The sequence below is a fragment of the Drosophila busckii genome, chromosome 3R (genome assembly GCF_011750605.1).
Source record: "Drosophila busckii strain San Diego stock center, stock number 13000-0081.31 chromosome 3R, ASM1175060v1, whole genome shotgun sequence".
Classification (NCBI taxonomy): Eukaryota; Metazoa; Arthropoda; class Insecta; order Diptera; family Drosophilidae; genus Drosophila; species Drosophila busckii.
This window is the reverse complement of record NC_046607.1, coordinates 6,963,793-6,984,077: the sequence shown is the minus strand read 5'-3', so window position 1 is coordinate 6,984,077 and position 20,285 is coordinate 6,963,793. Positions and strand designations below refer to the sequence as shown.

At 40.6% G+C, this 20,285-nt stretch overlaps 1 protein-coding gene across 2 annotated transcripts in view; it reads left to right on the top strand.

The window, feature by feature from the left end:
- LOC108603416 (AF4/FMR2 family member 4) overlaps positions 1-20,285 on the top strand; it is a 98,419-nt gene that overhangs the window by 52,938 nt on the left and 25,196 nt on the right. For both annotated transcript variants that reach the window (XM_033294123.1, XM_033294122.1), the window contains exons 3-4: positions 7,750-7,841; positions 7,901-8,127. In XM_033294123.1, coding sequence (XP_033150014.1) covers positions 7,750-7,841; positions 7,901-8,127 — 319 coding nt within the window. The remainder of the gene's footprint in view (positions 1-7,749; positions 7,842-7,900; positions 8,128-20,285) is intronic.

The window sequence follows — 20,285 nt, the reverse complement described above, 5'->3', positions numbered from 1 at the left end:
AATAAGCGCGTAATTATCGCATAAATGTCAATTTACACGGCGAACTGTCGTCAGTTTGCTAATTTTTAACGCTAGACTGAGCCACACCGGCCGGTCTAAAGTTAACCCCCTCCCCCCCAGTCACAGCCCCCGCTCTCAGCACTTGCAGCTGCTGCTGCTTCTTGTAGCTTAATGAAAGCGTGTAAGCGCCAATTCGCCAGGCATGTTGTTTGTTGCTGTAATTGCCATGATTAACAATAAAAACAACAACAACAACAATAACTAACTGCCTGTTGTTTTTATTTTTTCGCTCTTGTTGTTCTTTATTGCAAAAGCAAACAGCAAGCGCAAATTACAGTGCACAACAGCAACAAAATAATAATAAAAATTATTTACAAACGAGTTTACCGTTGCGAAAAAAAATTTACAACTGCAATGACGCAGCTCCGAGCGCTGCATGTTGCATAAAGTCCAAAGCATTGACTCATCACTTTGATTGATTAATTTTATTTAATTAAAGTTAAATTAAAATAAAGCAGCGCTATTAAAACATAAACAAAACAAATCAAGCAAAGCTTTGCCAGCTGCAATTAGCCAAGTCTTGAAAAATATTTGCCTGCCTCTGTCTGTGTGTGTGTGTGCCAAGCACATGTACAAATATTGTTCGCAGCGAGTGTTTGTGTTGCCCTCAAAAGAAACAACAACAACAACAACAACAACGAGAACAAAATATACTTAATTTCAGTACAATAAAAAGTCAAGTCGAGCGCAGAAGTGGGTCAAAATTATTATTGAAGCAGAACAAAAACAGAGCCCCCAACAACAACAACAACAACAGCAAGGCAACGATAATGGCAAATGCAATGCAAAAAAAAAATATATATATATAAATAACAACAAAATTATGCGCACAAACTGTTGTCGAGGGGCAGACAATAGGGCGAATTGCAATTCGAGTGAGAGAGAGAATATAAATCTATAATCATTGTCTAAGCGACAGCCCCGCTCGGTCGTCGGCAAATTATTGAAATGGATTCGCAGTTTGCAGCTTAGGCTAGAAGATATTCCACTCTAAAGTATTATGAAGTCCCCGTGCCCCCCTTGGACTATCCCGCATTGAATGTAAACACAATTTCCAGCCGATGTTCTGCACGAATAGTTTGTTTGATCATAAAATTTTATTTTTGCATTCGAATCGCAGCGCTGCTTAACAGCTCAACTTTTAGTACACTGTGGATATAGCTTATTGCATCGGCTCGATTAAATTCCATGTGATCTTTGAGTTAACTTCACAAATATTTTCAATAAGTTCACAAATTCTTGTTAAGTTTCCTATTGAAGTGCAAAAGTATTGTTAGCTAAGTTTTCAAGCAGCGCGTTTCTTCTGATTTATTTCAACGTATGTATGAATTGTTATAGCTTTATAACTATTCGGCATATCATTCTAAAATTTTATCAAATGATAAATGGCTGCCTTTTGAACAACTTTGCATCAAAATTTCAGTTGCAACGTATGTATGAATCCCTATAACTTTATAACTGTTGGGCATATCATTATATAACTAAAAGATGAGTGACTGACTTTTGAACAACTTTGCATCAAAATTTTAGTTTCAACGTATGTATGAATTGCTAAATCTTTATAACTTTAGGGCATATCATTATAATATTTCACTAAAAGATGAGTGACTGATGAGTAACAGACTGTAGAACAACTTTGCATCAACATGTTTCGAAAATTCATCGATATATACATAGATGATATAATATACTACTTGAGCATAAAGTATGCGAACTTCCGAAGCGTAGCCCAATTGACTGCTCTTGCTGTAGCTCGCACAGCTCTGTTGCCTACATGCTTAGCTATCTATATATCTCTATATGCTTAGCCAACTTCTTCGACGCGTTCTCACTTGGCACAGCCTCCGGTGGCCGCTGGCTATATTTAAAAGTACATTTGGGCCCACTGACCCAAGCAAACTGGCCAGAGCAGAGACTCCATAAGCGTCTGACATTATTTATGCATGAATGCATTAATTTGCTAGAGGCAAATCCATGAGTGTGTATGGGAAAAATGTTCTGGTTGTTGTTGTTTGAAAATGAAAATGGAGCATTTTTCTGGCAGCTAGTAAATATTTTCTTTAAGTAACTTTGCAACAGTTGCTGCTGCTGCTAACTAATTCCGCTGCTGTATCGATTTCGATTGCTGGGCTATAAAACTAAATGCTATGCACTTATGGTCAGCTCCTGGGGGGCGGGGCGTGGCCGCATGCAACATGCACGCAACATAGATCGATGCAATGGCTTGGTTTGTATGTAAAATTCTGCGAATGGTAAATTTGCAAAAATTAGATTGAATTGTTGTCGATGTAGATTTTTTTTTGGTTTTTTTTTTTTCTGTAGTGTTCGCTCGTTTGATTTGCTTGCTGCAATTGTCGGCAAACGCATAATTGCAGTTGTTGCAGGCCTTGGTTGTTGCTGGGGTCCAGCAATTTGATTGAGTCGTTTTCAATTCGAATGGCAAACGCTGCGGGTGTTGGCACTGACGAGCGACCACTAACTGACTGACTGACTGACTGAGTGACTGATTGGCAGACGGAATGGACTAACAAAAGTCATTTGCCAAAGTCAAAACCTAGCAAAAAAAGAAAAAAATAGAAAACCGCACACTATAATTTGCCAGCTACAAAGTTACAGTTACAGTTACAGTTTTCTAGCCTTTGGTGGCAACAACAACAACAAAAGCAACAACAACAACAACTTGCTGCAAACTGATTTGGCTTATTTGGCGAGAGCGCATGCGGTCGCTGAAAATTGCATTGGCTGCATTTCATGTTGAGACTGTTGTCAATTAAAGTTCAAGCTGCAGCATTTGTTGGTCGAAAAAGTTCTGTTAATGCCTTTGGGCTTTGTCATTCGGGGCCATGCAGAACAACAAGCAGCAAGAAGAAGAAGAAGAAGAACAACAATGAAAGCATTTACATTAAATTGTTGTATCACGTTTAATTTGGCAATTTGAATGCAAATACATTTGAGTCGACGGACGCGCGCGTGTTTCACAAAAAGATACTTGAGCCTAATGAACGAACCAACGAACGAACGAACGAAGGGATTTTCATCTAGCCACGTTTTCAACTTGACTCTGGGGCGCAGTGAGCCTTGAGCGCCGAGCGCCAAGAGAGCCGCGAGTTGAGTCTATGAGTTGCCCCATGGCCAGCGCGTTAGTTCATTAAATCAAATTTGCAGCTCGAACCGCAGCAACGAGGCTAAGCTGAAGTAATCAAGGCTATGAGTGCACTGCGGCAAAGTAAAGGGGGAGTTCGCGGGGGGGTTCTACATATAATTAAAGTGCCTAGCGCGTTTTTTTATATTTTGTTTGCTTTGCTGGGCTGTTGCGATTTGTTAATTGAATTAAATGTTGGCCACGTTGGGTCATCAAAATGCAGCTGGCAAACATTGCAACGCTATTGTCTGTGTGTGTGTGTGTGCAACCCATTTAGCCAAAGTGTGCGGCTTAACTGTAAAAGCAAACGCACGTACATTGGACTGGCTAACAAACAGTTGTTGGCCAAATACGTGCGAGCAGCAGTTGAGGCACATTGACAACGTTAAGCTGCAACAATTAAATTATTAAATAAATTAAATAAACGTAAGTGTAGCTTAAGCTTTGTGCGACTTGCTTTAAGTTTGCGCACCACTGTGCAGCTGTTGTCGTCGTCGCAATGGCGGCGACATCGCGTAATTCCCATGGTTCGCGGTCGTGTTCATGGACTTGGTTGCAAGTACCGCTAAATTGTTGCCAATAGCAGCAGCAGCGACGACGCTTCCTGCGCTGCATGCTAAGCAGCTGCTGCTGCTGTAGGCGTCTGCGCTGCCCACATGTGTGTGCGCGTTGTGGCAGGTGTCTCTGTCTATATGTTGCATGTTTACTGTGTGACAACTGCCAGCGTAGAGTGGGGCATGCATCACGTGCGAGCAGCAGTTGTTGGGCTATTGATTTTCAACTCTGAATTTCGCTGGCTGATTTATCAATAGAAAGTAGCCAAGTTCAAGTTGGGCAGCTGCCCTTGAGCTGCAAAGCAGCAGCAGCAGCGCACACTCTGGCAAATTAATACGATTTTTATGCATGAACGCTGCTGCCCATTGCTGGTTGCTGCTTCGCCGTGGCAATTGCAAAAACATTGCCAGCGGCTTCCGTTGCCGGAATGTGGTGACAATGCCTCGTTGTCTTTGCTGCTGCTGCTGCTTTAAAACAATTGCAATTCTCGTTGTGCACAGGCAACGTTGTCGTCGACTCTGTCGCAATGTTAGTAATTTGTGCAAATGAGCCTCTAAATGGCTAAAAGCGCTCGCTGCTAACAACAGCAACAGCAGCAACAAAGTCGACGAAAATTTAAAGTCCACTATTTGGCTATGTAAACGATGCGGCAGCTAACAAGAAAGGAAAGCTGTTAGCAGCTTTTCGACGTTATTGGCATTCTTTTTGCTTTACTTGCTTACAATATTTGTAATATTGTTAATTGAATTCGCTTTGCTTAGCTTTAATTAAAACGCAGCGAAATGTGCGAAAAATCGTAGCACGTGCTGAATGAAACTAAAAACTACGCAACAAAAAAATAGCAACTACTTAATGTTGTTATCAACGTGATGAGCAAAAAATTCAGTAAAGTAAACACACAAAAAAGATAAAAACACGCATACGCACATTTGCCATTGAGCTAAGTCGCTCTCGCTCTCTCTCTCGCTTTGTTGTTGCTCACGCATTTACGCACACACGCGTCGACGCTAAAGTCACGACACACATTTTACAGTTAAGCATTAAGTACACATACAAACACATCAATTAGCAATAACAAATGTGCGTGTGTGTGTGTGTGTGTGTTTGTTATTGTTTACACTTTGCTTTTATGCAAAAATTTCCGCCTTCTGGCCAAGTTAGCTGCGCGACTCTCTCACCTGCCACGAAGGCCGTCGCCGCCGCCGCTGCCGTCAAAATTCAATATTTGTTTACCTTTTTTTTTCGTGGCTTAACCGCTACCTTGCTTTTTATACAGTCACGCTGTCTCAAAGCCAGAGCCAGAGCCAGCGCCAGTCACCTAGCCAGGCATTTATTTGCTTAATTCGATTTTATTGCTGTGCCGATTTCAGTTTCAGACAAAAGTATGTCAGCCACACAAGTGTAAACAAAAAAAATAACAACAAATTAGCAACAACGCAACGTTTTTATTTTCATAACAATGTCAAATCTCAAACAAAAAAAAAGCCAAAATATTTAAATTACGCATAGCGCTAAAATTGTTAAGCACAACAACAACAAACTGTATTTATTTATATATTGCCTTGGGGCTAGCAACAACAACAAAAGCTTAACAAAAATATATTTTAGCTGTAACGCTGCATACGCCGTGTTAATTTTTATATTGAGCACTTCCGTTAGCTGCTCACAATGACTCGAGCATTTCTTATCACGCGCGCGCGCGCCTGCACTGATAAGCGAAAAACTCAATGAAGTTGCGCCAGCCATTGAGGCGAATGCGCATATCTCATCTAGATCGAATTTGTTTTTTTCGTCGCAACGATAAGCAGCTTTTGATAATTTTTAAAATATATAAATTGCACAGGTTAACGAACTTGCGCATTAAAATAAAAGAAAAACAAAGCGCACTTTTACTTTTTGTAAACTTCTTAGGCTTTGTTGTGTTGTTGTTGGGTGAAAGTTGCTCAGGACACTGCAGCAATTATCTGAATGCAGCACGTGTCTAATTCAATAAACTGAACTTTAATTGCATTTTTCACTTTGCTCTGCAACCACAAATCAAAGCAAAGCGAATGCAGCTCAATTCGAAAGCAAAATTGCAGTTGCAACTAATTTTTATGCAGCATGCAAACGAATAGTCGCCGCCGCCGCCACTGCTTGCCCCACGCTTGTGGCAAGCTGCTGGGCCATATCATATCGCATCGCAACTGTGTGGAGCGCGCATATTTCCGACAGCGCATTGCAATGTAATTTTGCTTTCAACACCTTTTTTTTGCCTTGCCGCACGCTGCATGCAACACGGCGTGGGCAAATAATTGCCAACAAAATAGCAAACAGCGTAGAGCGCATACCGACGACTGTGCTCATCGCCAGCAACAGCAACAGCAACAACAGAGTGAAAATCACAGCGCATTTCCCAGGCTCAAACTCAACTCAACTCAGATTAGCTTGGCGCAACTCAAAGCGCTGGCCCCAAAATCGGCGCGAATATATCGCATTTCAATCACGCGCCAGAGCCAGAGCCAGAGCCAGCGCCAATCCCCCAAGCTCCTGGTACGTTACTGTTGCTGTTGTGCAGTTGCAATTGTTGTTGTCCGCTGCAATTTACGTGCGGCCACGCAGTGAACGTGAACGAGCGAGCGAGAGCGAGAGCGACTGCGTCCAGCAATTTTCCAACTGCAACATTCGCAACTGCAGCTTGCAGTTTATTAAAGTTGCTGCGCAATCGAGCGGAAAGCAACGGCCTGTTTATTTTTGTTGCTGTTGCTGTTGTTGCTGTTGCTGTTGAACCTAACGGTACTGATTGTGCGCAAGCAAAATGGCCACATCGTGATGCCTAAACAAAAATACAAAAGCATTAAAAACAACAAAACCCGCGCTCGTCGCGTCTCTGCGCGCGCCTCGGCACGCGCTTAGCTTCGAACTAACAGACCGGCCGGCAAAGCTGCTGACCGCTGTTCGTCAGTCCGTCCGTCCGTCCGTCCGTGCACAGAGATTTCAAATGTCGATTTATGCGCAAATTTACTTTTATGCGATTAGCAACGAGCGGCACAAATTTATCGCCGAGTTTAGTCAATTTAATTGGGCCGCAGCAACCAAATGAAGCAGAAGGTGCCAAATGCATAAAAAAAACGTTGCAAGCAGCACAACGGCAACTGTTGCTGCTGCTGCTGCTGCTGCTGCTGCTTAGACTTAGACAAAGGCTAAAAAGCAAAGCTGGTAGCGCTGTAATAAAATTTTATGGCAGCTGTTCTCAGAAGCCGTTGGCTGCATTCACCACTCGCAAGCGGCACAAAGCGAGGCGTTCAATGTGGAAAATGCAGCGCGGCTTAGAATGCATTTGCACGTTTCGACTTGAATGTGTTTGCAGTGCCCGATGTGAGGCCGATAAGGCAGCGAGTTAAGTAAAGAGGAAGTTTACTTTGAGCTCATGTTTGTTGTTGTTGTCACGTTTGCTTATTAATTGATGAGCTTTGAATTAGAATAGTGCAGATACAATAATAATTAGCCAAGCTGCTGCTGTTTTTGTGCTGCCAAATATTAATCCAGACACGCAATGACGACGTCTCAATTGTTGGCATTTGACTGCAGCTCTCAACTTGATGGCGCTTTAGCTTTTGAAATGTTTTGAATTTATGCGACGACAACAGTCGCATCTTTGTTCAAGTTATGCGAGCGTAAAAATGCAGTTCATAAAGCTAATGCCAAAGGATAGCTCGAAGGTTGCTTCAAGGTGAACTTAAAGCCACAGCAAATTTGAAGCGCTGACGTCAGCTGCAAATTATTTGCAAATTGAGCAAAAATTCAGGCGAACTCTGATGCTATCTCGGCCTGCCAATTAATGAGCAACAACAACAATGCAGACGCATTGAAAATTAGTTAAATGGAAAAATAGTTGCGCTGTTTTTCATTGAAATGCCACAAATTGTGGCGGCTTTTTGAGCTTTGAAGTGATTGTGCGAGGGCGCAAACATAATTAAGCAAATTTATTTATTATTCTTAATCAATTGCAGCTCACGCAAGCGCTCGCCAAGTGACACCCAAGATGTGGACATCAATGATTGCATTGCAGCCACGATTCTAATAAATCTACAAAAGTCGTCGGGTAAGTGTTGAGCTGAGTGTGCATAGAGAATATTTATAATTTGTATTTCTATATGGCAGGCGCTGTTGCCGACTGCTATGGCTCCAGTCCGGGCAGCAGCTCTTCGGCCTCTTGGAGCTCTGGCTCGGCCTCGCCGCCGCTAAGCGATGACGGCACTGCGCTTGGTCATGGCCATGGCACGTTGTCGCCGCACGACGCGTCGGCTAACGCACGCATACGCACAACCTCGGTGTCCACCTCCGATGAGGGTATCGTGATGGACTTCAAGGAGGAGCGTAAGAAGAAGGTGAGTCCCCACTCGATTAGATCAAAGGCTAAGGAATGCGGCCGTTGTGGCTAGCAGAGCGCAACGGCTTGCGTTTTAATTGCAACTTTGTATATAAAATTTAATTGCCATCATTATGCAGTCGAAATTTTTGGCAAACAACATAAACAGGGCGTATGCTTGATGCGCATTACTCATACGTGACAGCAGCAGCAGCAGAAGCAGCAACAAATGCGACTAAACAAACTGTAAGCAGTTAAAGTTGCGATTGCATATAAAGTTTGTAAGCAGCTTATACTAAAGTCAGTCAGTCAGTCAGTCAGTTCGCTTGGCCAGTTGTGTTTTCTATTCTATGAACAGTTAGTTAGATTTACTTCAGTTGGTGAGCTCGTCTTTCAGCTTTGCTTGTTTGCCAGCATGTAAAACTGTCGTTGTTAAGGGCTCTTTACACACACACACACACACATACGTCGCTCACAAGGCCGTTACATATCAAAAAGTGAGCGCGTGTTTGTGTCAACCTTGAATGTGTGATTAGATTTTAGTTACGCCCACGCAGCCAAAACGTTAGTTTGGCATTTTTAGCTCAGCTGCGCTTTTATTTGTTATTCAGTTAATATTTCAAATTCTGTTTGTGCTCAGCTTTGCTTTCCCTTGGCTAAGACTTTCACTTTGGCGCTTGTCTGTCTGTTTGGCTGATTACCTGTTGCACAAGCGTCCACCGCAAAATTTTGTGTTGTTTCCGTTGCATTTAAATTTATGCCCGACAACTTAACTGACACGCCCAGCGGGCAGCAGCAGCAGCAATTGCAGCTTGTTGAACAAACTTCCGCATGCATTTAGCAGATGCTTGAACAATCGATAGAACTGACATTGAATTAATATTTAATTGTGCGCAATTAGCAACAAAAAATGCGCCATGGTCGGCGCACGTGTCGCATACGTAACGTGTGCATTACTCATACGCACATTATTCAAGCAGCAAGCAACGAGGCAGCCGGCAGCAGTTTTGGCTTTTGTGGCTAACAATATTACACATACGACGCGTTGGCTGCGCTCATTTGCGGCAAAATGATTTTAAATGCAGATTTATGTGCATTTAAGCAGCCGCACAGTGTGACAACCACAACGAGCAACAGCAGCAGCCACCACCGACTTTTGCCTTTTAATCAAGGCTAGCAACCAAGGCTAGCACTCAACTCAACTCAGCGCAGCTAAGCGGCAACCGCAATGCAATGCGTCTAATTGAAAAACACACACAGCGACTTCAGTTTGTGCCTTTGGCATTCAAGTTGGCCAATTATATGCGAAAATACCACGCGCATTGGCAATCATAACAGACCTAATGCAATTATCTTGTAAGCGGCTTAGCAGTCGCTCGCAGAGTTCAGAGAAATGCAGCGCAAGCTTTGGGCATTACTTATGACTGCAATGCACAAATTGAGCGCTTGCTATAGCTAATTGCATGCACTATGCATTATTATAGCTAAAATCAGTTATACTGAGCGACTTGTTGTTGCTTTTTGCAAACTAATTTGTTTTGTAACATTCGTCGGCGGCTAACAAAAGCCAAACACACAAATTATAGTGCACTAAACAAAGCAGACAGCGCGGCGTGTGCAAAGCACTGACATTGCTGCAAATTAGCAGCGCAGCACACCCCACAACCCCCCAGCCCTCTAAACACTCAAAAGTCAGGGGTTGGGCACTGCGGTTTAGCGTTTTTTTTTTTGCAATGTTCGTAGCATTAGCGACTGCTAAATGGGCAAAATGCAATTGTCGCTGCCAGCCAAGTTGGCGACTGCACACGTGTCGCTCTCGCTCGCTCAATCGCTCAGCGTCTCTTAATGTATTAAAATTATATTTCATATTCATTTATTGCTTGCAGTTCAGCTTGTGTGGCTTTGCTTTTTTGTTATAAATATATAGCGCAAAAATTTAATTAAACTCTGTACATTTTGTATGCGTGTGTCTGTCTGTGTGTGTGTGTGTGTGTTGCAACCTTGAAACAACATTCACTTGGCTCGCTCGCAAACGCTTTGGCATTGCCTTTGCATTTGCCTTTTGCCAAAGTCGTATACATTTCACTCATATGGGGGGGCAGCCAACCTTGAATTCTGATTAGGAAGCAATTGAATTTTATCTATGCATACGTCACTTTGTTTTTGTTGTTGTTCTTGTTGTCGCATTATTAAAATTTAATTAGTCATTTAACAGCTGCCGCTAGCCTTATAAATCAATTTGTTTAGCAAAGCCAATGGGGCGTATGCGCAATGATTGAGCAACAGCTGAGCTGAGTACTTAAGTAATTATACCCAAAACAGCGTGACAGCAACTCAACCTACGCTTTGAAGTGCATTGGGAATCGAATCGAATCATTAAAGCATCAGCGACTGCATTGGAAATGACATCAGTAGCAAAGAATGGAAAGCTTAGAATTCAAATATTGCTCAGCAGCAGCTTTAGCTTGAATTTAATGCGTGTTTTTAGTTAGTGCAAAGTCAGCTGCAGCTTTATGTGTGTGTGTGTTGCTGTCAGCTGCACTGAAAACTGAAAACTAAAACTCGGAAATGCACAACGAAAAGTTGAAGTCCAAATACTTGTAGCAACAATTCGTCAGCGTCAGTTGCAGCCACAAATAAAAGCAAAATTCACTCAAGTGCAGCCTTTTGTATTTGTGTGTGTGTGTGTGTTTGGGAGAAACGAACTCATAAATTTATCATAATTGCAAAACGGCACAAAAATGCGACAACAACAACAATTGTTGCTGCCTGCGAAATGTAATAAAAATAATTTGCCATAACAGGCGGAAACATTCCGCTGCTTTTTTCTCAACATAACAATAAAAAATGAAATGCAATAATAATAAAATGCCGGGCGCTGCATAACTAAACTAAACTATTGGAAAAAATTGTACAAAACTATGCCAAGTGCAAAGCTAAGCGACTAAGCGAAATTTTCATGTTCAAGGTGACCACAGAAATTGAACAGCGAGAGCCAAATGGCCTAGATCGCTATGATCAGCGTTTACTACTTATTTCTAGCTAGCTGCAGTTTGTTTCAGCATAGGAATATTTATTTATAAATTTATTTATTCATAAATTGCTTAAGCAATCGCTGCCGCTACCTGAACTGACTGAACTGTTCAGCTCATTGGCAATCGGCCCAACTGACACACTTTGCCATGCCCCCTATTGTATTTTGTATATGCTCAACATGCAAATTACAAGTGTCACTCAAAATGCAATGAATTTAAATTCATTTGCGGTTGCTGCTGCGAATCTCGACATTGCAGCTCGCTTTATATTTAGCTGCTGCCCGCCAGTCCCAATGTCGTCGTCGTCGTCGTCGTCGTCGTTTTATTTTTATATATAGCTATCGCTACGCTGCTCCTGTTGCCAACTATGCCACGAGCCGGCTCTTTGACATATAATTTAGCCACACCAAAAGTTGCAACAAAGTGTGTCAAATTGTCAGTTGCTAAAAATTTCGATTTCGTTTGCATAGAAACTTTTGCAATTTGTCGAGTTTAGAGCGGCCTCAATTAGAGTTTTGTGATAAAAAAGTGCGCAAAACTTGTGCTTGTGGCCAACACACACAACTGTACCGGCGAATTGGCCCAGTTTCACTTTTTGCACAAACAAAATGGCGGCCAGCAAGCAACTGCAACTGCTGTTGACGTGGCTGTACTTTTTCCGCATGCGAGCGTTTCGCTCTCTATGTGTGTGTCTGTTTGTGTGTGTGTGTGTGCGAGCGGGCGCGCTGCCAATGCAAGTGTGTCATAGTTTTGTGGGCCACCCACACAGCCATACAAAACACACACACATGCACACACACATAGGCAAACTGCACACTGTTGCAGCTGCTGGTTGCGCCGGCCGGCCGGCAAACGAAAATGTTGCGCAATGCAAATGCATTTCTCTCATTCTCACACACACACACACACAGGCACACACACATACAGGCACATGTGTGTGCTCTTGAGCTTGTTCTCTTGCCCTCCCTTTCACACAGTAGTCAGTGCTGCTTGCCACTGACGTCGTCGCCATCTTTGCAGCCATGCGCATAAACTCACTTCCGTTCAACTCGCCGCATTTCTCGCACGCCGCTGCTGCTGCTGCTGTTGCATCAACGCATGGGGCAGCGGCAGCTGGCGGGGCAGCTTGCAAGAACGGCACGTGTTTGCAAAATTTTGTGCAATTTGTCGCAGCCAGCGCTGACGCTGACGCTGACGCCAGCGTCGTCAGTTGCTGACGTCGTTAAGGCAAAAGGTTTGTGCGCGTTTTTGAACATTGCACTTGTTTGCGTATTTCGCTTTCTTCGCTCTCAAGCTCTCGAGTGCTCACTTTAAGCTTAAAGCTGCACAACTTATATACAACATATATGGGGTTAATATTCATGCTAAATCAAATCAAATTTGCTATGTCTATTTAAGATTTGCTCAAGTTTTTGTAGCAAATTTGTAAAATGTTTGAACTCAGCTCTTGAGTTTGCACTTTAGCTTAAATTTCTATTTATGCATTAATTATATATTTATGCTAAATCAATGCATATTTGCTGACATTAATTTGTCTGTTTAATATTTGAATCATATTTGTACATGTTTGACCTCAACTCTTGACTTGCCCCTTTAGCTTAAATTTCAATATAACTTATGCGCCAGAATTTTCGAAGCATATTTGTAAATGTTTGAGCTCAGCTCTTGACTTTGCATTTTAGCTAAAAATTCTATTTATATTATATTAATTAATATTCATGCTAAATCAAATCAAATTTGCTGTCATACATTTGCCTTTTAATATTTATTATTTAATTTAATTTAATTTAATATATTATGATTTTATTATTATTTTATTATTTCATTTAATTTAATTTAATATTTTATATAGAATCTTGAAGCATATTTTTAAATGTTTGAATTCAGTTCTCAATAGTTTGCACTTTAGCAAAAATTTCTATTTTAATTATATGCTTTAATTAATATTCAAATCAAATTTCCAATTTTTTTATTTTAAATTTGCTCAAGTATTTTGATTTTGTTTGTAAAAATGTTTGAACTCAGCTCTTGACTTTCCCCTTAAGCTAAAATGGAGCTGTTAGCTCTTGACTTGCCCCTTTAGCTTAAATTTCTATATAACTTATGCGCTCTAATTTATATTCATGCTAAATCAATGCAAATTTGCTGACATCTATTTGTCTATTTAAAATTCCATTAATTTTGCTTGCCGATTCTTTATTTTTGGAGAATGTTTGAAAATGTGTTTGCGGTCTATTCACTTTTCATGGCTAATTAATTTTCGTATTGTGCAAAATTAATTAATACTAATACGATTGCCATGAATATGCAAAGCAAACATATATATATCTATATATATATATATATATATATATATGTTATGCACATCAGCAAATTTATTGTTGCCATAATTAAAAGCCCAAACAAGCTGCTGCCGCCAGGTGATTTCATTAGCAACTCGCTTTGAATTTAACGTTTCAGCCAGCGCGCTGTTAATTATACACTACGACGTTTTATTGTTCGAGTGAAATTTTGTGCACACAGTACGTATACGCGATATGTGTGTGGAAAAACAAAAGGCGCGACAGACAAAACGATTGCAACTTATATCACACTGAACGCAATTGGGTTTGGCTAGTTGTTGCTCTATTCTAATTCGCTTTGTAAGACTTTTGCGGCTGCAGTTGCAGATAAAAGCGAATGAAACTGCGAGCGAGCGAACGGAGAAGCGCTGCACGTGTCATGGAAAACTTTTGTCTCGAAATGCGCAACAAGCGGCGGCGGCGGCGACAGCAGCGGCGCGCGTGGGATGCAACTCGTTGCCGTTGACATTTGCATTTTCGCAGTGGGCGTGTCAGTGTCAGTATGTGGGCGTGTTTAAGGGTGAGTGGGGTGGGGGGGGAGGCAGAATTGCAGCTTAATTAAAGCGGCAGCAGCAGCAGCAACGCACGCCTCAGTTCGCTTGACATTTCGCACGTTGCTGCAATCTGGGGCATTACTTTGAATCTGAATGCGAGGGCGGCAAATTCAAATGAACAAAGTCAAGGCGAACCAGCAACAATTACACTAGCTGAGCTATATAGCTAGATATATCAAATATCGTTTAGTCTGTTGAAACAAATAGATTTTCAGTCAGAACTAATTAATTTTGAATATTTTTTGCCAAATGCTTGAGAAATGTCAGCGGGCGTGACAACAACATCAAACGCCAGAAGCATAAAAAACAATAATAAAGTGTAAATGCTGCATACTATGACGACAGCACAATAATAATAAATGATAGAACTAAAGACTTGAGCACTGACTGCAAAAATAGAAACGGCGCAAGTAAATGATTAAAAATTGCTGAGCAAGAGATACACACGCGCAAACACACACACACACGCACGCAGTGCAGCTGTATGTGTGTGTGTGTATTTCAAGGTCAGGCTGCAAAGTCATGCTGCTGGGGGCTGGGGCAACACCACCCACCGCATGAACGTCACACGGACGAGCAACAAAATCAATAGCGAGGCCCAACACTTTTAAGGGTTGCGGCGAATTGGCCAAGGCGAAATGCCAAATGGCCAAATTGGCAAGGGCCACACTGCACGCGCAGTGGCTCAGTGGGTCGCGTTGCATGCAACCAACCGACGCCGCCGCCGCCGCTTGCCACTGCAACTGGCTGGTCTGGCCTTTTGCTTGGCTTTTCCCGCGCATTTGACGCTCTCTGCGCATGCCCCAAGTACATGCCGCCCACTCAGTCAGCACATGCCACAAACTGTGGCAACAACAACTGAAGCTGTCAACTCTTTAAAGCGCACAGTATTTTAATTATGAGCGTCGGCTTTGCACTTTTTGGCAGCCACTGCGGCTTGAGCTGAGCTGCGATCTCTTAATTAACTGCAGCCAATTACACGCGGCTAATTCCAATCGATATGGCCTCAAGGTTAAGCCAGCGCAGTGACTTGTCATGTGGCGTATGCGCAATATTTGCTTGCATTATGCTAACTTGTTATTAAATATACATTTATTTTAATACTGATTTTCTTTCTCTTTCTTTTTTGCTTGCAGGTGAGTAACTGGTCTTAAAGTATTTAATTGGACACTTTGTTGTTCGTGAGTATTTTTATATATGACGCCGACTTGTGCGATTAATCACATATTGCTAGAAAGCCGCAGGTTTCCGTGTGGGTTTCGAACAAACCTTGAAATGTTCAATACACACACACACACACACTAAGACAAGTGCCATACATAATTCAATGGCTAAATCAATGCAGACAAATTGCTTGAGCATTAATAACAAATCAGTTCAGCAAAAGCTACTTAAAGCTTAATTAACATAATGTTAATAAATTTTAGGCTAGGCGGCTCAGTTTTTTTTGTTGTTTATTAAACTTTCTTTTTAATTCCGCTTTGTTATTTAAAAAATATTAACAATTAGTCAGCTGCAACAATTTGTTAGCTGCTTGACCCACCCACAAATATAAAAGATCAGCTGGCATATAATATGAACTAATACATAGACAGACGCACACACCTACAACTGCAAATAAAATTAAAAAATAATAATACAAACGAAAAAAATATAAAAACCGCTGGCCACTTGGCCTTGGAATAGGTTGATTGCATTCTAGCGGTCAATGCCGTCGCCAGCGTCTGTGTATACGTCAGCGTCGCAGCAGCAGCAGCAGCAGCGCACGAAGGTGGCAACAACAACAGCAACAACTAAAACAGTTGACAGCGACTAACAACAACAGCAACAATAAGAAATTGAAAACGATCGCGCGTCGCTCTAGCTGTCTCTCTATCTAGCTCACGCGCGCGCTCTCTCTCTCTCTCTCTCACCAACACCAACACAACAGCAGCAATTTATATTTGCATTGGTGTATTGCCTATTGCTAAACATTTGCTGTATACAATAGTTGAGTGTATATTTTATTTAATGTTTGTTTTTGCAATGACAAAATTTCAGCAACACACAAAAGTCGACAAACAACTTATTGTTGTTGTTGTTGCCAGAGCCTTTCTAAAGCAACAACAACAGCAGCACTATTTATAAAATGCGCTTTCTGTATCTCGACAATTGTGTTTGTATCTTTGTAGCTTTAGCTCTTTGGCTGTATTTGTAGTTGTCATTGCCATTGACTTGCAATGCCGGAAAGCAAAAAAAAAAAAAGCAGCAGCAACAGCAGCAGCTACTGTTTGTGACTTGTAGCAATGACGACAGCTCGCTTGCTTGCGCTACCTATAGCTATATATACGTTATATATAGCTTACACTCGATGTTTGTTTTAACTTGCAAATTTGTTTGTTGCACAAATTTTTCTGATTCACATTTGCATAACAAGTGTCCAGACGAATGTTTGCTGCTGCTGCCTCCTTTTTGTGTTGAATCCTTCCCCTCCCCTAAATTTACGCCACCGCGCAACATAAATAATTCAAAGTATAAATTTATACATTTGTTAAGTTGCGCTGTGTTGTATCCAAGGCGCAGTACATTCAACCGATCGGCCGAGTTCATGCGGTTCATTCGCTTTCTTTCGCTCGCTCGCGCGTTCGTTTACTTACGCCGCGTATACGCGTTTTATTTACATTTTCGAAAATAACTACGCGCCATACGCCGTATTATGGAACGTAATGTGTGTAGCTTACAAATTGATTCGTTTTATTGAAAGTAATTCGATTTATTATTAACATTTCCTGTTTTTGGCGCTGACAACTTTAGAATAGTAGCTTAGCACTTAGTCTTCCCCTAATCGCGCACATGAATCAGCTGCTTATAATAATAATAATCAGCTCAGCTCAGCATTAAGTCAGCGCATTTGAGTTTGGGCACGCACTTTAGTGTTCAGTTTAATGTCATTGGGCTCTAATCGCTGCACGATAAACAAATTCATTTTGTTTTTCATTTTTTGGCTGCAATTTGTTGCCAACTGCGCGTTGTTTGGCTAACCTTGACGGCAATCGGTCAAAACGCAAAGTGAAAAAGTGCAAATTATAATAAACAAAGCAAAGAGCTTGGAGCTTTATATTCTATGTTTGTATAACAAGTGTGTGATTTATAATTGTAGCTCATTTAAGTAGCCAAGGTGTCGGATACTTAACTTTAGCAGTTTTTTTTTTGCGCCACTTCCTGGCTCTGCATGTGGGCGCTTATTAATTTTTTATTCAACATGATGAATGACTGCAGCGGCTATAAATATCATAATGAACATCATAATGAGCTAAGCTGAGCATAACAAATGCGTCGAAATATTAGCGACAGGTTGCAAAAAATAAATTATATAAAAGCGCAAAAAAGTATAAAAAACCTCGAGTCAGTCAATTTGCTTGGCCTTGAAGAATTCAAAAATTAAATACAAATTCACACAATGCGCCAAGTTTGAAAGCAACATGCAGCAACAACTAATTTGCGCAAAAAAAAATAATAAACAAAAAAAGTGCTTAAGTGATTGCTAGCAATTTGCATAAAGCCACAATAAACTTTAGTTGCTTTAATTTATTAATTAGCCGGCAAAAAGGGCTAAGCGACATTTTCGACTTAGCTGCACATGCAACATGCTGCTGCTGCTGCTGCTGCTGCTGCTGTGGCAATTGCTCATTATAATTGTTGCTATGCTTAGCATCTTGAGTTACACATAACTTGGCCAAATGCTGCTGCCAGTTAATAAACAACGCTGCACTTTGCTTTGGGAATTTCCATTGCCTCTGCGCTATAATTGCTTTGACTACTGACTAACTGACATAACAACAAGAACAATAAGCTCTGCCCAGTTATTTCATCATCATCATCATTACACGGAACTTTTGGCGTCAAGCTGTCTGAGTCGAGCACGTTGAGTGGCTTTTCCACTTCCATTGCATGTGCCTCGTATCAAATTCACATTCATTTTTGCGCACTTGCAATACCGTGCACCGTTATATACAATAAACATATATACACATACACACATATATATATACCGTTTGCCCAGCTTGTGTATTTATTTAGTTATCTGACTATATTTTGTGTTGCCATAAGCTAAAATTACGTTAACGATTTACGTATTGTTCACAGATCGCTGCAACTTTTTTATTTTTCATATTTTCCCATTTTTTTTTTAATAACATTTTGTGCATGCTTTGTAATTTGATTGAAATGCGAGTCTATACAATTGCCAGAGCATTACTTAACGATCTGTAACCAGCTGGTAGCAGTGAGATGTGTGAGCTGCGCCATGGGCGTAGTTAACAGGGGGAAGATAGCTAGAAATACAGTTGAATACAGAAAATTGTAATAAGCAAATGCGCTGAAGAAAGTTTAAGCACAAGTTTTTGCATTATTATAAAAAATACTGTTCAAATTGTACAAAAATATTCGAATAGAATTTTCTAATATTTACGCTATTTTTTAATCAATTTAGTACGAAGAACTAAGCTGTTTGAAAAAGAAAATTGTGATAGGAAATTGCATTGAAAAAAGCTCAATTAAAAATTCTGAAATAATGTAAAAAATACTGGTTTTATGCTTTATATTAATAGATTTGTTACGAAGAATTATAGAAATTTATAAGAAATGCCGTCTAAGTTGCTTGAAATAGAAAACTGTAATAAGAAAATGCGCAGAAGAAAGTTCAACTACAAATTTTAAAGTATTATAAAAAATACTGATCTATCTATTATATATTTATGCTATATATTAATCAATTTATTATGCAGATTTCTAGAAATTTATAAGAAATTCAGTCTAAGCTGTTCAAAGTAGAAAATTGTGATAAGAAAATATACTGAAAAAGCATTCTGAAATATTATAAAAAATACTGTTAAAAATACTATTCGTATAGAATGATCGGATATATATTTTAATACTATATATTGATCAATTTATTACGAAATATTTTAGAAACTTATAAGAAATGCAGTCTAAGCTGTTTGAAGTAGAAAATTGTGATAAGAAAATACTGAATTGTTATAAAAAAATACTGTACAACATTTTAGTATAATATTTTATTAGCAAAGAACTTTTTAAATGAATAATCTAAATTATATTTATTCTATATATATGTCCCTATTATAATGTACATCAATTATCATATTTTAAAGCATTGATTTATTGAGCCTAACCCCCTCTTAATTGCCAACTGGCTACGCCCATGTGCAGTGCCTTGATTCACGTGCAAATTCCCTTCAATTAGCCGCTGCTTTTCATGTTGCTAGCCGTGAGTTGCGCTCATAAATCAGCTTAACTAGTAGCTGAACAAAAAAAAATTGCCAGGTGACACTCACACACACACAGACACTCACACACACACACACACGCAAAAGTGCTGCGTGCAATTTGCACATTGAAGAGTCAATAAACAGACACAAACGTAAATGTAGAGAGTTCAGTGAAAATTATTAAAAAGCTTTTAATTATACACTTTGGCGTAAAATGAGGAAAATGCTATTGCCATAAATTATTAATTATTAATTATTAAGCACAAAGTTTTTGAGAAACCTGCAGCTGTTGGTTGCAACAACAATTAACTAAAGAGCAAGCACCTTTGCCTTTGTGTGTTTAATATCAAACGCTGAGCTCATTATCAACCACCCCCCCCTACAAGCTCCGCCCCTCCCTCTTAGCAATTGTGTTTATAGACTCGTTTTATGCGCTTACAGCTAACGAACCCAATTTCCGCTTTTTGCGTAGCAAAAACTTTTGCCCACTTCTTGTGGGCAGAGCCGTCAATTTTACCACCACGCTGAGTAATCCAAGAATACACACATATAGAGTATGCGTGTGTGTGTGTGTGTGCGGTCGCTGCACTCTGTTTATCGCATGGCCCAAAGCAACTTTAGCTGGGACAAATTGCAGCGCGGCTGGGCTGGCAAATCAAAGTGCAAAGACAGTTCGAGTTCGCTCTTGACCAACATACAAAGCAAAAAGAAATGTCCGAGAGCAGCAAGGTGAGTGCCAAACGACAGGTGTTTAAATATGATGAGTGAATTGATTGAGAAAAAGTCAGTCGAGCAGCGCAGCGCAGCGATTGTGGTGGGGGCGTGGCACAGACTATGCTAAATGGCCTGGAAATGCTAAAAGCTCAGCGTTAACCCTTTGCAGTTGGAAACAATCTACGGATGGATTAAAGTTAAATACGTAAGCCACACAGATTTGATTCTAACGAGCCATGACATTGATGCTGCTGCTGCTGCAATT